Below are 12,331 nucleotides of genomic sequence, written 5' to 3'. Positions count from 1 at the left end.
CTTCTTTCCTGTCTTCCCTGTTGCTGTACATTTGAAAGATACTTTGTCACCTTTACAGTGAACTGCACTGGGACCAGGAGTGTTTTAAATTAGGACTGTGGGTATCTTGAACACTGCATATTTTCTTGGGAACTAATGACAGAGAGGCTAGATATCAGTACATGTGGCTGCTACATTGTTTGTTTGTTTGTTTGTTTGTTTGTTTGTTTGTTTGTTTTTTTTAACGGCTTGTTCGTGTTAAAAGCAAATATGTGACACCCTTATTTCTGTAATCCAACTTCCTAACTTAACTCACTGGTTATAGTTTTAAAGTTGTCTTAAGTCCCCAGTAAGAGTTATAAATAGTGCTTCCATGTTAGTTTTTCAGGCATAGTGTTTGTAAAATTAGGTTTCAATCCTAAACAGGTAAATGTGGTTAATTGACAGAGTACAATGAAAATAGTTTGTCCTAAGGAGGAAAAAAAACCAACATCCCAATTCAGTTAAAAAATAAAGCTGTCCTTGTGATGTGTGCCATTTGCTTTTGTTTAATGTGATGACCGGATTCTGGCACAGACTTTGATCAGCTGCTTTATCAGAAATACAACAGAAGTGCAGGAGTGATATCTGTTTGCTTCCAAACAGTCTCGCATTGTTTTCTAAAGAAGCCGGTCAATAATAATCGCAGCCACAATCTGATTTCCATCCCACACACAACAGCAAAAGAGTGTAAATAGAGGCCATGTTCTTTAAGTAGATGAAGGTGTACACCTCGCACGATCTATTCCTTCTATTTCCCCACTTCAGGCCTTTTTATAGAACAAAATGAGTGGGTGTACATCAGAAGTTAGTCAGGGTGGTCTCTTCCTCTGCTGGTACCCGTGTAAAACCCCAAAGCTGTTCTAGTGGTCATCAAACTGTATCTTTATTGATATATACTGAAGTGTCAAAACCTCAGTATATATCAATATATACAGTATATATCAACAACCTCCCTGTACCCCGTCTATATGGGTACGGGGAGGTCGTTAAATATCGTCTCTGTGGGTGTAAAGTGTATATGCGGTGGGGTTGTGGAGTAGCAGCTGCCATTCAGCCGTTACTCCAGTGTAGATGAGGCAAACATAATAAAATGATAAAGACTTAAATTATGCACAAATGCTACAGTGTGGAGAAAAACAACCTGTTTTTCTTACAGGTATCCCTGTTCATTATTACAGAGGTATAAGTACAGCTGGTAATTTAACTGTCACGCTCAACTAAAACTCCAGCATCAAACAAAAAGTCGAATGTGAACTTTATGGAAAGGTTCAACTTCAAACTCAGGTGTCTGTCTTTAATTAATTTAGTAATAGGAAAGCGTTCCAATTAGACGACTCCTGCTGGTTAAATTTAGCACACCAGATTTAAACATGTCACTGCTGAGTTACAATGACGTGAACAGAGTGCTGTGTCTCACTAATGCTGAGCAGCCTGGTGGTTTTTGGATGAACTGTTCTCAGATTTTATCTTTCTAATTTTTTTTTTCTTTACAGAATGTGGGGCAGTGCAGGGACTGTTTAGGTTAATACTGTATAGATTGTGTCTGGGATAGGCTCCAGCCCCTCTGCGACCCTGAACTGGATAAGTGGTTAAGAAAATGGATGAATGTATTGATTGTTTACTCATGAGCAAACTTTTTTTTTTTTTTTGGTCCCAGAAGTCATGCAACATAGTCTCATACATGACGACTGAAGTGCAGCACGCAAAGACCTCCAGAATTTAGCTGCACATTAGCTTGATGGGACACTTGTAGCTGTATTTAGAGCACATGTCCAGCCACTTGATGATAATTCTGAGCATTGTCATGTGTTGTGAGCATTGTGTGTGTCTGTTGTCTGTGTATATCTGAGAACATCAGGGTTTTGAGAGAAACGGCCTTTAGAGCGATTTGATATGACAGCTCCTTTCCCCCCTCTTGTGATTACAGCTGTTAATTCGTCTCATCTGTCAGGAGAGCTCGAGGGTGGATATTTGTCCATGCGTGCATGAATCGCTCGTGCAACGCGATGCAAATTAACACTTCCTATTCTGCAGTGTAAGCACTTGCCCCCGTGGTGTGCAAAGTTTACATTTCTACCTGAAGAGTGAAGGAGGAGAAAGTGGAAATGAAAAACTGCTGTTTGGCAGTTTCTCGCACTGTGTTTGTTTCCCTGCTGTGCACTCTCGTTGCAACTTCCTATTAATTATATTGTTTTTAAGTAAATGACCTGTTTACAGAGCAGTTGTCGGGGGTATGTGTGGGTTGGGCGAGGAGTTAATATATGTGTTTCCTAATTGCCTTTAAGGGGCTTCTGTTGTTAATTTTTTAAAATGTATAGCAATGCAACAAAACTAACATTTCAGTAACTATTTATACACTCCTGCATACTCGTTTTCTTTTTCTTCCTTCTTTCACTTTTTCTTTCTTCCATGAAATGAATGAAAGCGTTGCCTTCATTCATCCCACAAGCGAAACTGTGCTAAAACAAATGGGTGAACTTGTGTCTGTAAGCTGTATGGTTGATTCTCCGTGGGAACCCCATTACTAGCAGCTCTTTCATAGTGCAGGGAATAGTTTGCTGAAGAATTACAGGAGAAATTATTCCTCTTTAAGGAGCAGTAATACACTGTGACAAGAAAAGAAAAGCGTCGACAGATCTACTTTTCCCATTTTGTAGTTCTTTCAAAATAAAGTGCTTTGTTTTGTCCCCTTTCAGTGCAGTGTGTTTGCTCCGCTCCTAAATTTTGATCGCTTCTGTTTGGAGGTGATTTAGTAGATCTGCTTAGATCAAACTAAATGACTACTAGTTGTATTGGTATTATACCCACTGGGGCATAGCATATCTCTTGCCATACCAGTTGCAACATTGTACTGGGGGTCTGTACATTAAAACTCATCTCATGCTTTGTTTTTCTCTCTCTTCTTCTTTGTGCAGGATCTGATGGCCAAAGTGCGAGCCATGCTTGCCACCTCCAAGACCTTCCAGCCTCCCAATTCTTAAAAAGGACGTCGCTTTCTTCTGGCCGTGACAACTTTTGCCTGTTGGCGAGTGGTATTCTCCGATTTCCCGGAGATTTACCTGGCCCACAGCTGTTTCAGAGCCCTCTGTTTATCCATGATTTATCAGTTCATCAAGAATTGAGCATCGACAGTTTCAGTTTGACTGTGTTACGTCTTGTGCCGAGTCGTAAGTGTGAAGTACGCTGAAGTGAAACTTGAGTACCTGGTTTCACGGCGGGTGTGAGAAAACCGCTCATAAGACAGGAGATTAAGTCACAGCTATGTTTTTGGTGCACGGAGAATCAAATGTGAAATAATGTTTGCCTCCTGTTTTAAGATGCTTTTCTCCTACGAGTCACTCTTTGCAGCATCAGCTGCGGGAAATCTGGAAGCTCTCCTTCTATGAAGGCTTATGTTTTGATAATTTAATTTTCCCATCATTTTTCCTTCCGCTGTTTTCTTCTCTCTCTCCTTTTTCTCTTCAGCGCCTCACCCTACAACCTGAGAAGTAATTTGTTTTTACTCTGTCCATCAGCTGCAAAGTGCAGCCTTTGATTTTTGGTTCCTGGTTTGTACTGTAATGAGCTGAATACAGAACAACTTTCTAATCCAAAATTAAATAAAACTTCCTTTATGACTTACGTGTGGCCTTCAGTTGTTTTCTTTTAACAAAAAAAATTATCAGGAGAAAAAAATGGATATAATACGGGTTGTTATAGTGCATTAGATATTGGACAAATTGTACTTGTGGCTAAAAAAAAAAATTAATAAAAAACAAAAGATTACATAATTAGAACATGAATATTCAAATATAAAATGATTGCAAACTAAGTAGAAGTGTCATAATTTATTCTTAGGATGCTTTTCCTCTTTACCAGCTGGGATAATGCCTTTGGTATTTGTTTCAAAAACACTTACTTAATTTCTGTGAAACACATTTTAAGGGAAAAAGGACAAAAGATCCATAGTGACATGACATGTATTATTAAAAAAAGAAAGCCAGTCTATTTCTATAGAAGTAAATTAATATATATATATAGAGGAAGGGGAAAAATCAAACTGGAGCAACACCCTCAGCACAAGTATAACTCCCCCTTTGATTTAAGCACCCTGCACTCTGGAACCTGTGATGGTAACTGATTCTCTGATCTGAGGGGTCTGAGTTCAAAATAAGGGGTTGATCAAAGTCTGAGTGTCCAGATATAAAGTGGAGTCGTACTATGTAGTGATCAAAAGTGATCAATAAACTCTGAAACTGGATTCTCTGTAAATGGGAAGACACTTCTAATCGCCACAAACGTGCATTTGATGTGGTGTTTGTGTATGTCTGTCAATAGATTCTGTCTGTATGTTGGAACAACACAACCTCCTGTGCAAGTGTATCATATATGTAGCAACGTAATAATTTCCCCACGAGTCAAATGTCACCATGTTGAGGCAGTCTTGCATTTGGTGGGAGTTCCACATAACCAGGTGTAAAGAAACTACACACATATATATAAATAGTAATAACCTGGGCATTTCTTAATGCTGTGCAATACCTCATTTCATTATATTTTGTTTAAGAAATTGGCTCTTTAAAAATACCAAAAAACCATTATTTGTTAAGCCACTGATCTAAGAATCACTTGAGCTTATAAATGGCACCACCTCAAGGGATGAATGAGTGTTCTGTCTACATATAACAGGCAACAAAGAACCAATTTTAAATTGTATTTTTACAAACCAATATCTTTTGTTACAGCAGCCTGTCACAAAAACACATAATCTGTTACAATTTAACTTTAGTAAAATCTTTGAAAAATGCCAAAGCTAACACAGTTCGACAGGAATAAAATAGTGGTTTTGCAACAATAAGGTGATTCCACAGAGCCATTACCCAAAAACTCAGCATATTTTAGCTTGCTGCATATTGTGTACTTAGGATACTTGTCCTCCACTTGTCCACCTGGAAAAGTGGAGGACAGAAGAAGTGTCAGGCCTGAAAAAAAGTTAGGTTCACATATATTTGGACAATGACACAAGTTTTTTTTTGTTTTTTTTTTACCTGTTCACTGAAACATATTTCAGTTATAGTCATATAATGGACATGGATATAATGTGTAGACTCTCGGCTTTCATATGAGAATATCCACATTCAAATTGGATGAAGGGTTTCGGACATAGTGTTTAGTGATGACGTGTCACAGGACAGAAGAAGCCGAATGAATTCTGAGGTGTTCAGAGACGTACTGTCTGCTCAAATCCAGCTAAATGCAGTCAAATTGATTGAGCAGCGTTCCATAATACAGATGGACAGTGACCAAAACATACAGCTAAAGCAACCCAGAAGTTTATTAGAGCAAAGAAGTGGAATACTCTTGAATGTCCAACCCAGCAGGAAACCCAGGATCTGGTGATGTCCATGAGTTTAAGACTTAGGTCTCATTGTCAGCAAAGGGGTTTCAGCCAAGTATTAGAAATTGACATCTTTATTTTCAGCTATTTAATTTGTCCAATTACTTAAGAGCCCCTGAAATGAAGGGAGTGTGTTCAAAAATACTTTAGTTCCTCACATTTTTATGTAATCTTTTTGTTCAGACCCTGAATTAAAACTGACAGTCAAGAGTTCAACTGCATCTGAGTTTCATTTAAAATTGTCATTGGGGCCGCAGCCAGTGGTGTTGGAGATCTTGTCAAAATTGAATTAAACGAAGGTCGAAAAGTATCATCAGACTTGGAGTTGCCGTGCAAAACCAACTGCAAAGAAAAAAAGCACAAACACTGGAACAGTACCAGTCATGGACTGGACTTCAACATTACTGAAGCAGTGTAGGATCATCTTGACAGAGAACAGAACAAAAGGAAGCCGACATCCAAAGAAGAGCTTTGAATGTCTTGATGAAGCCTGGAGAACTATTCCTGAAGACTTCTTGAAGAAACTACAAGAAAGCTTGACTAAGAGAGCTCGGGCTGTGTAGAAGAATAAAGGTGATTATACCAAATACGGACTTTCAGTCTTGTTAGAATTGTAAAAATATTTTTTGCCTTATACACTTTGTATTTTTCTAGTAAAATATAAAGAAATTTGGGGTGGCACAAGACTTTTGCACAGCACTGTATGAGCAGCAACTACCAACAATCGATTTCAGCTAACAAAAAGAGCCACGGTGGTGTTCTTGTCTCTATATTGATTGAAGCAAACCAATGAAAGGAGTTGTTGGTTAGTATGTGACTTACTGCATGAGTGGAACTAGTGAAACAAGTCTGAAAGTGTATGTTAGAGCTGCCTTAGCTTACTGAAAACACATCTTCAGTTTGCTCTTCACAAAGAAAATTATCTGATAATCCAAAAGGAAAGGTCCCACCACTAAGAACTACAAAGTAATTTCAGAGCTTTAAAGTTTTTATTTGTTGACATTTATAACTAAGGAATGAAATGCTGTAATTGTCTATGTTATTAGGTTAAGCACATTGTGTGTATGGGGATTAGGTGTCATTGTTTAACTAATTAAAACAGAGAAATGAGTAATTCTAAAGGGGTTTTCTTGTGACTCCCTCTCCATTAAGACAGACAGGTGTGAAAAGCTCAACAACACATTTACCCCCCTCTAAGTCTTCTCCTCTTCTCTTCATTTGGTGTTCCCAGCTTATAAGGAAAATAAAAAAGATTTCCTGCCCCCAAGCAATAACCTCTATTGACTGTATAAAGTTTACTGTCACAGCAGCATTGCAGCATAAACCTTGAAAACTGTTGACTGCCTCATACCCTCCAGGCAGCTGCTGCGATGGCCCTTGCAACCCAGTGCTCACTTAAACCAGGATGCAGAAATTGTTGGTAAACTCGAGCTCGAATTACTGGGGCGCTAGCGCTGGCTCACCGGTGATTAAATGTTCTGAACCATAATCCATTTAAAGCCATGTCTTTAATCACTAAAACGTAAAACCTATTTTCAAACAGGCAACTAATTGCAAAATCACTGATGCTTCTGTTTGTTCTGCTCACATTTAAAGTTTTGCTCCAGCAGCCTGAGCAGAGCGCTGCAGAGCCCTGCAACGCTGTGGCAAGGTGATAATAATCCATTACATTAACTGTGAGTTACAGCTGTGTGGCAGCATGGCAGTGTTTTCAAGTTAGGCACACTGAGGGATATTTAGCGCAATAACTCAGATGACCTGACGTGATAGCATCTGGAGGACAAAACTTCTTCAGTCGGAGAAACAAAGTGCTCTGCCATCCAAAGTCAGCAAGTTCCTGTGCTCTATATGCACCATCACACACATCCTTAGTGCTCCTGCTGATGCAAAACCTCTACAGAGAGCAGTTCAAAACCTCCTCTGACTGCATTAATACTCAGTTCTGCCCCCGTGCCACCAGGGAAACTCTACAGAAACGTAACGAGAATAAAAGAAGAGCTGCTTCAAGCCTCCGGCCGTGAAAATGTTTCCTCCCTTCAGAAAAACATGAACAGCTGACACCAACACACTTTGCGTTTGATGGTTTGTTTGTTTTTTTCCCTTCTATAGTAATCCCCTCTTATGAGCTTACCTGTTGTCATTTCCCTATTTGGTATTAACTCGGCTTCCTGCTGTAATGCTTAGATTATTAAAGAAGATATGTTACCACTTCACCAGTGTCAAACTATTACAGTAAGCATTGATACCGCTGACTGCATTATCTCTTAACTCCCTTTATGAAGTCTTAAAATGTATTTGAGGGAAAAATCTACAGCAAGTACTTTTAAGGGGGTGGCTCTAGCTCAGGAGGTAGAGTAGGTCATCTACTAATCCACCAACTAAAGGTTGGTGGTTCAGTTCCTGGCTACTTTTATTCTCCTGTCTCCAATGGGTTTATTGGAGCAATAGCGATATTTTCCTGTCCCTTTAGTCCAAGCCCAAAAATGCTGCAAAGATTTTACATGTGTTCAATCTAACTTTAGCACTCTGCTGTCCAAAGACGGCTTGAGTTTGGTCTACTCAACTGGAACTACTTTGTCTTGGGTGTCCAATTCAGTTCAGTTCAGTTCAAGTCAATTTTATTTATATAATGCCAAATCACAACAACAGTTGCCCCAAAGCGCTGTCTATTTTAAGGTAAGGACCCTACAATAATACGAAGAAAACAGAAATACCCAACAATCAGATGACACCCCCGACCCCTCTTTGAGCAAGCACTTTGGTGACAGTGGGAAGGAAAACCTCCCTTTTAACAGGAAGAAACATCCAGCAGAATCAGGCTCAGGGAGGGAAAAGGACAACAGGACAAAATCTTCTTGTAGCTGTAGCAAAATTACTCTGAACTTTTTGGTGTCTCAATCTCAATACTTACTATTTAGCATATAGACAATTCATATACATTTTTTTTTAAATTGAAATAATAAATGTAAAAATGTAAATGCATCTGCCAGTCTAATATGACTCAAAACTTTTTCCTTTAACCTTCCAACCTCTGCTTCTATCTGGTCGATAGAAGCAGAGGTTTTTAATCACATTTGCATTGCATAATGGCTACAGCAACAATTGTCTCCTAATGAAGTTAAAAAGCTCTTAAATCTTTCTCTGCAAATGAGACTCTTAAAAAAAGGCAAAAATAATCCGTCAATAATCAACTAAATTTAATTAAAATCACGAGTGTCTATTGAACACAAAGTCTTGCAACCCAAATGTTTATGCGTAGAAATAGATTGGAAGGAAATTGCTTCTCTAATAGCACCATGTATCCAATTATGTAGCAGACTTTTTTTTTTTATCTAATCATATAAAATCTGTAAGGAGGGGGGGTCTCACACAGTCAAGACAGGAAATGTTTTGCAGCAAAAACAGCAATATAAGAAGAGTTCACATAATTTACAGCAAAGTTAATTAAATCCATTCACTGATGAAGTTGATAATATATTTAGCATATTGCAATAGCTAGCAATATATCCATCGATCACTACAGTTAACATTCACAGAGGCTGTGCCATGCTGCAGTGAGTGAAAGTGGAAGGAGACTTTTGTTTCTGCCATCAGGCAACAATGACCTGCAGCATCTCAAGACTGGTGGGGTCATGTGGTACAGACTGACATAACAGTCGTCTTCACACTGACATGTTTTGGTAAGAAACAAACCTGAAACCACACTCCACTTTTATTCTTTTTCTTTTTTTGCTTTAAGGAACTGAAGCCAAACATTTGATGGAAAAAGTCAAAGGAGAACAGCAGTAGGTACTGAAAACTAGCCTTTTTTTTTTCCAAACTCAAAGGTTCTTTATTGATTTGAAACTAAACTTTTAGCTGAGTGCAGAAATGTTCAAGTCAGGTTCAAAAAGAGATAGTGGAACAGGTCCAAATGATGGACTGCAGTGTGTCAGTGAAGTGTGAGCCTTAAGTCAAGTTACAAGTTCTTCAGTCAAGTCTGAAGTCAAGTGTAACCCCCTTTGTGCAGACATGAAGGGCTGCAGGTGAAAAGACATCAACACCATACTTGTTATAAAACATATTGCTAACATACAAAAGGCAGCTTAACTGCTCTGTCTTCTAAACTATTTGGGGAGCCGTGATTTGTGATCACATTCTTTTATACCGGATCTAATCGAATAAAGATTTGATTAAATACAATTTACCTGAAGGTGTGGAAGTGGGAAATACGTGGGAACATAAATCATTTTAAGAAAACTATCAGCCCATTTTGAATTTGATGGCAGCAGCAACTCTCAAAAAAACATTGGACTGGGGAAACAAAAGGCTGGAAAGTAGAAAAGTGAAAAACTCTTCTCTGGCCAAACAAATTTAACATTTTTTATTCTTTTTTTGAGAGATTCCTCTCCCAAATGTCCAGCTGCTGGTCCCTTCGTTTCCCAGATGTTTATGGACTGTTGGAAGAGAGGATGCCACACAGTGGTGAACATTCAGGCATGTGGCAGGGATAGCTCAGTAGGTAGAGTGGTGGCCCCATGATCGGAAGGTTGAGGGTTCAAATCCACTGAACGGCTACCCTGAGGTACCCCTGAGCAAGGTACCATCCCTACACACTGCTCCCTGGGCAGCCAATGGCTGCCCACTGCTTCACAGAGTGAATGGGTTAAATGCAGAGACGAATTTCCCCACGGGGCTCAATAAAGTATACATTATTATTAGGTCCCATGGTGGACTGGAGGAATGACCTCTTCCAGCTGACTTGGAGAACCCCTTGGTGTCCCCCAGGAAAAGCCTGAGACCTGGCCAGGTTTTGGAGGGTCTGGCTCAGATTTCTTCTCAGATAGCTGTCCCCCCAACCTGGCATTCAACCACTTGTTGAACCAAGGTGTCCAGAAGAGCATCTCTGAATTCACAACATGTCAAACCAGATGGGCCACAGCAACAGCAGAAGACCACCACTGTTGTCAGCTTAGAAGCGAGGCTACAAATCACACAGGCTCTCCAAAATTGGACAATAGAAGATTTGAAAAAATTTACCTTTTCTCAATTTCTGCTGCTTCATCTAGATGGCAGAGTCAGAATTTGATATAAACAACATGAAAACATAGATCCATCCTGCCTTGTATCAACAGTACAGACTGCTGCTGGTGGTGATGTGTAGGGGATATTTTCTTGGCATACTTAGTACCAACTGAGCATTGTTTAAACACCACAGCCTACCTCAGCATTGCTGCCAGTCATGTCCACCCCTTTAGACTGCTTTCACCAGTTTCATCTGTACAGTTTATAGGGGATAGACAACAATCAAGGCAGAACCATAGATTTGGCCCATTTCTCAGATGAATAACGAGACAGTTTGTTGCTGTTCTACACGGTTGAATGATCTAGAACTGTTCTCCGTGTAAATAAACTACTATATAAAAATAAATGCATTGGGGTATGACTGAACTAAAGTCTGTAATAACTGATAAATAATTTAAACTCAATTTTTGGCATTCTATTATTTCTATCAGCAAGTGTCTCACCTTGATATGGTACGACACATAGGTCAAAAATTCAACAAGAAGTTCATCTGGCCAATCCAGTGTGTGTGAAAAGACACTTATTTTATTATTTTGGTTCTTTATCTGTCTGCACAGCTGCACTGCCTTTGATAAGGAAGGCGAGTGATGCCTTATGCAGCATTTTTCAAGGGGTAATTGTGCGCTACCACTGAGGAATAGATAAGTATGAGTCAAAAAGAGTCTAGTGAGGAAGATTTATGTGAGGGATGAGCCTGTATCCCTTTATTACTAAAGCAGATAGTCTTATAGTCGTTCTAAGCACGTATAAAGTTTTGGTAACTCTCAGCTCTTTTGGCCTATATTACAGATGTCAAAAAGAGACATAAAACAAGTTGCTGATACTATAGACTAGTTTCCCCTCATCTTATGCCCTTATTTATTTTATATATTAGCATCTTACTTTCCAAACAAAGAGGTATTGGTTATTCTGTAGCAACAGTCACATTAAATCACAGCAGAGAGCCTACCAGGTTAAAACATACCTGTAGAGTTAACTCTCATTCTGTTAAAAGGCTGCAAAAATCATGAGGACTGGGATGCATAAGGTCTTCTGGACCTCCATTCTTCTCCTTGGTGTCACATTTAGCACTTTTTAACTTGGATAATTAAAGTGTGGACTGTAAGGCGTGATAAATAGCTGGAATAAAGTGGCAATACGCACGTCTTGTATGTGGATGTGTGTTAGGTTTTTTTTAAAGAACCACATAATATGAATGCAAGTAAGTGATGAATTCTGCTTAACCAATAAGACAATCATGAGTCAACAGGGGTTTGTGAACTGCAGTGTCTCCATAACTGAAACATACTGCTGGTACATCAGAGGAACTGCTCAGTATGAGCAGCTTGGAGACAGATTTAGAGAGGACAGGCTGAGAAGGTGTGGGCATGTGCAGAGGAGGGCTGGTGGATATATCGGGTAAAGGATATTGAAGACAGAGGAAAAAAGGACCTCCACAGAGAAGACTCATGGATGTGCTGAAGGAGGACATGTGGCTCGCCGGTGTGACAGAAGAGGATGCTAGGGATAGAGTGAGATGGAGCTAAATCCCTAAAGGGATCAGGTAAAAGAAGAAGAACTGCAAGTGCCCGTGACTTTATGTAAATAATACACCACAACTGCCGTACATGTGTTAGGAACGGTTTGTTAATATGCCAGCTTGCCAGTGTTGTGTTTGCTGACTTCTGATCTGCTTTAAATGGTCAAAAATTCATCTTGAAATTCAAATGCAGTATTTTGGGATATTTTTATTTCTTTACTTAGTGGTTATAATTTAACCTTGTATAGCCTGAACTGTTTGATAATTGACAGAAAATTAACATTGTTGGAAACTGGAGTGTTCATTGAACCTTTTAACAAATTTACATTTTTACAATTTATTGTTAAAAA

The 12,331-nt window shown here is 39.2% G+C and overlaps 1 protein-coding gene across 5 annotated transcripts in view; it reads left to right on the top strand.

The window, feature by feature from the left end:
* The window catches only part of sfswap (splicing factor SWAP), a 47,509-nt gene extending 43,867 nt beyond the window's left edge, over positions 1-3,642 (top strand). For all 5 annotated transcript variants that reach the window (XM_013270829.3, XM_013270828.3, XM_005451337.3 and 2 more), the window contains one exon: positions 2,937-3,642. In XM_013270829.3, coding sequence (XP_013126283.1) covers positions 2,937-3,002 — 66 coding nt within the window. In that variant the 3' untranslated portion in view covers positions 3,003-3,642. The remainder of the gene's footprint in view (positions 1-2,936) is intronic.
* The last annotated feature ends 8,689 nt before the right edge of the window (positions 3,643-12,331 follow it).

The sequence above is a fragment of the Oreochromis niloticus genome, linkage group LG7 (genome assembly GCF_001858045.2).
Source record: "Oreochromis niloticus isolate F11D_XX linkage group LG7, O_niloticus_UMD_NMBU, whole genome shotgun sequence".
Lineage (NCBI taxonomy): Eukaryota > Metazoa > Chordata > Actinopteri > Cichliformes > Cichlidae > Oreochromis > Oreochromis niloticus.
Note: the sequence above shows the minus strand (reverse complement) of the source record. Positions and strands in the feature narration are given on the sequence as shown.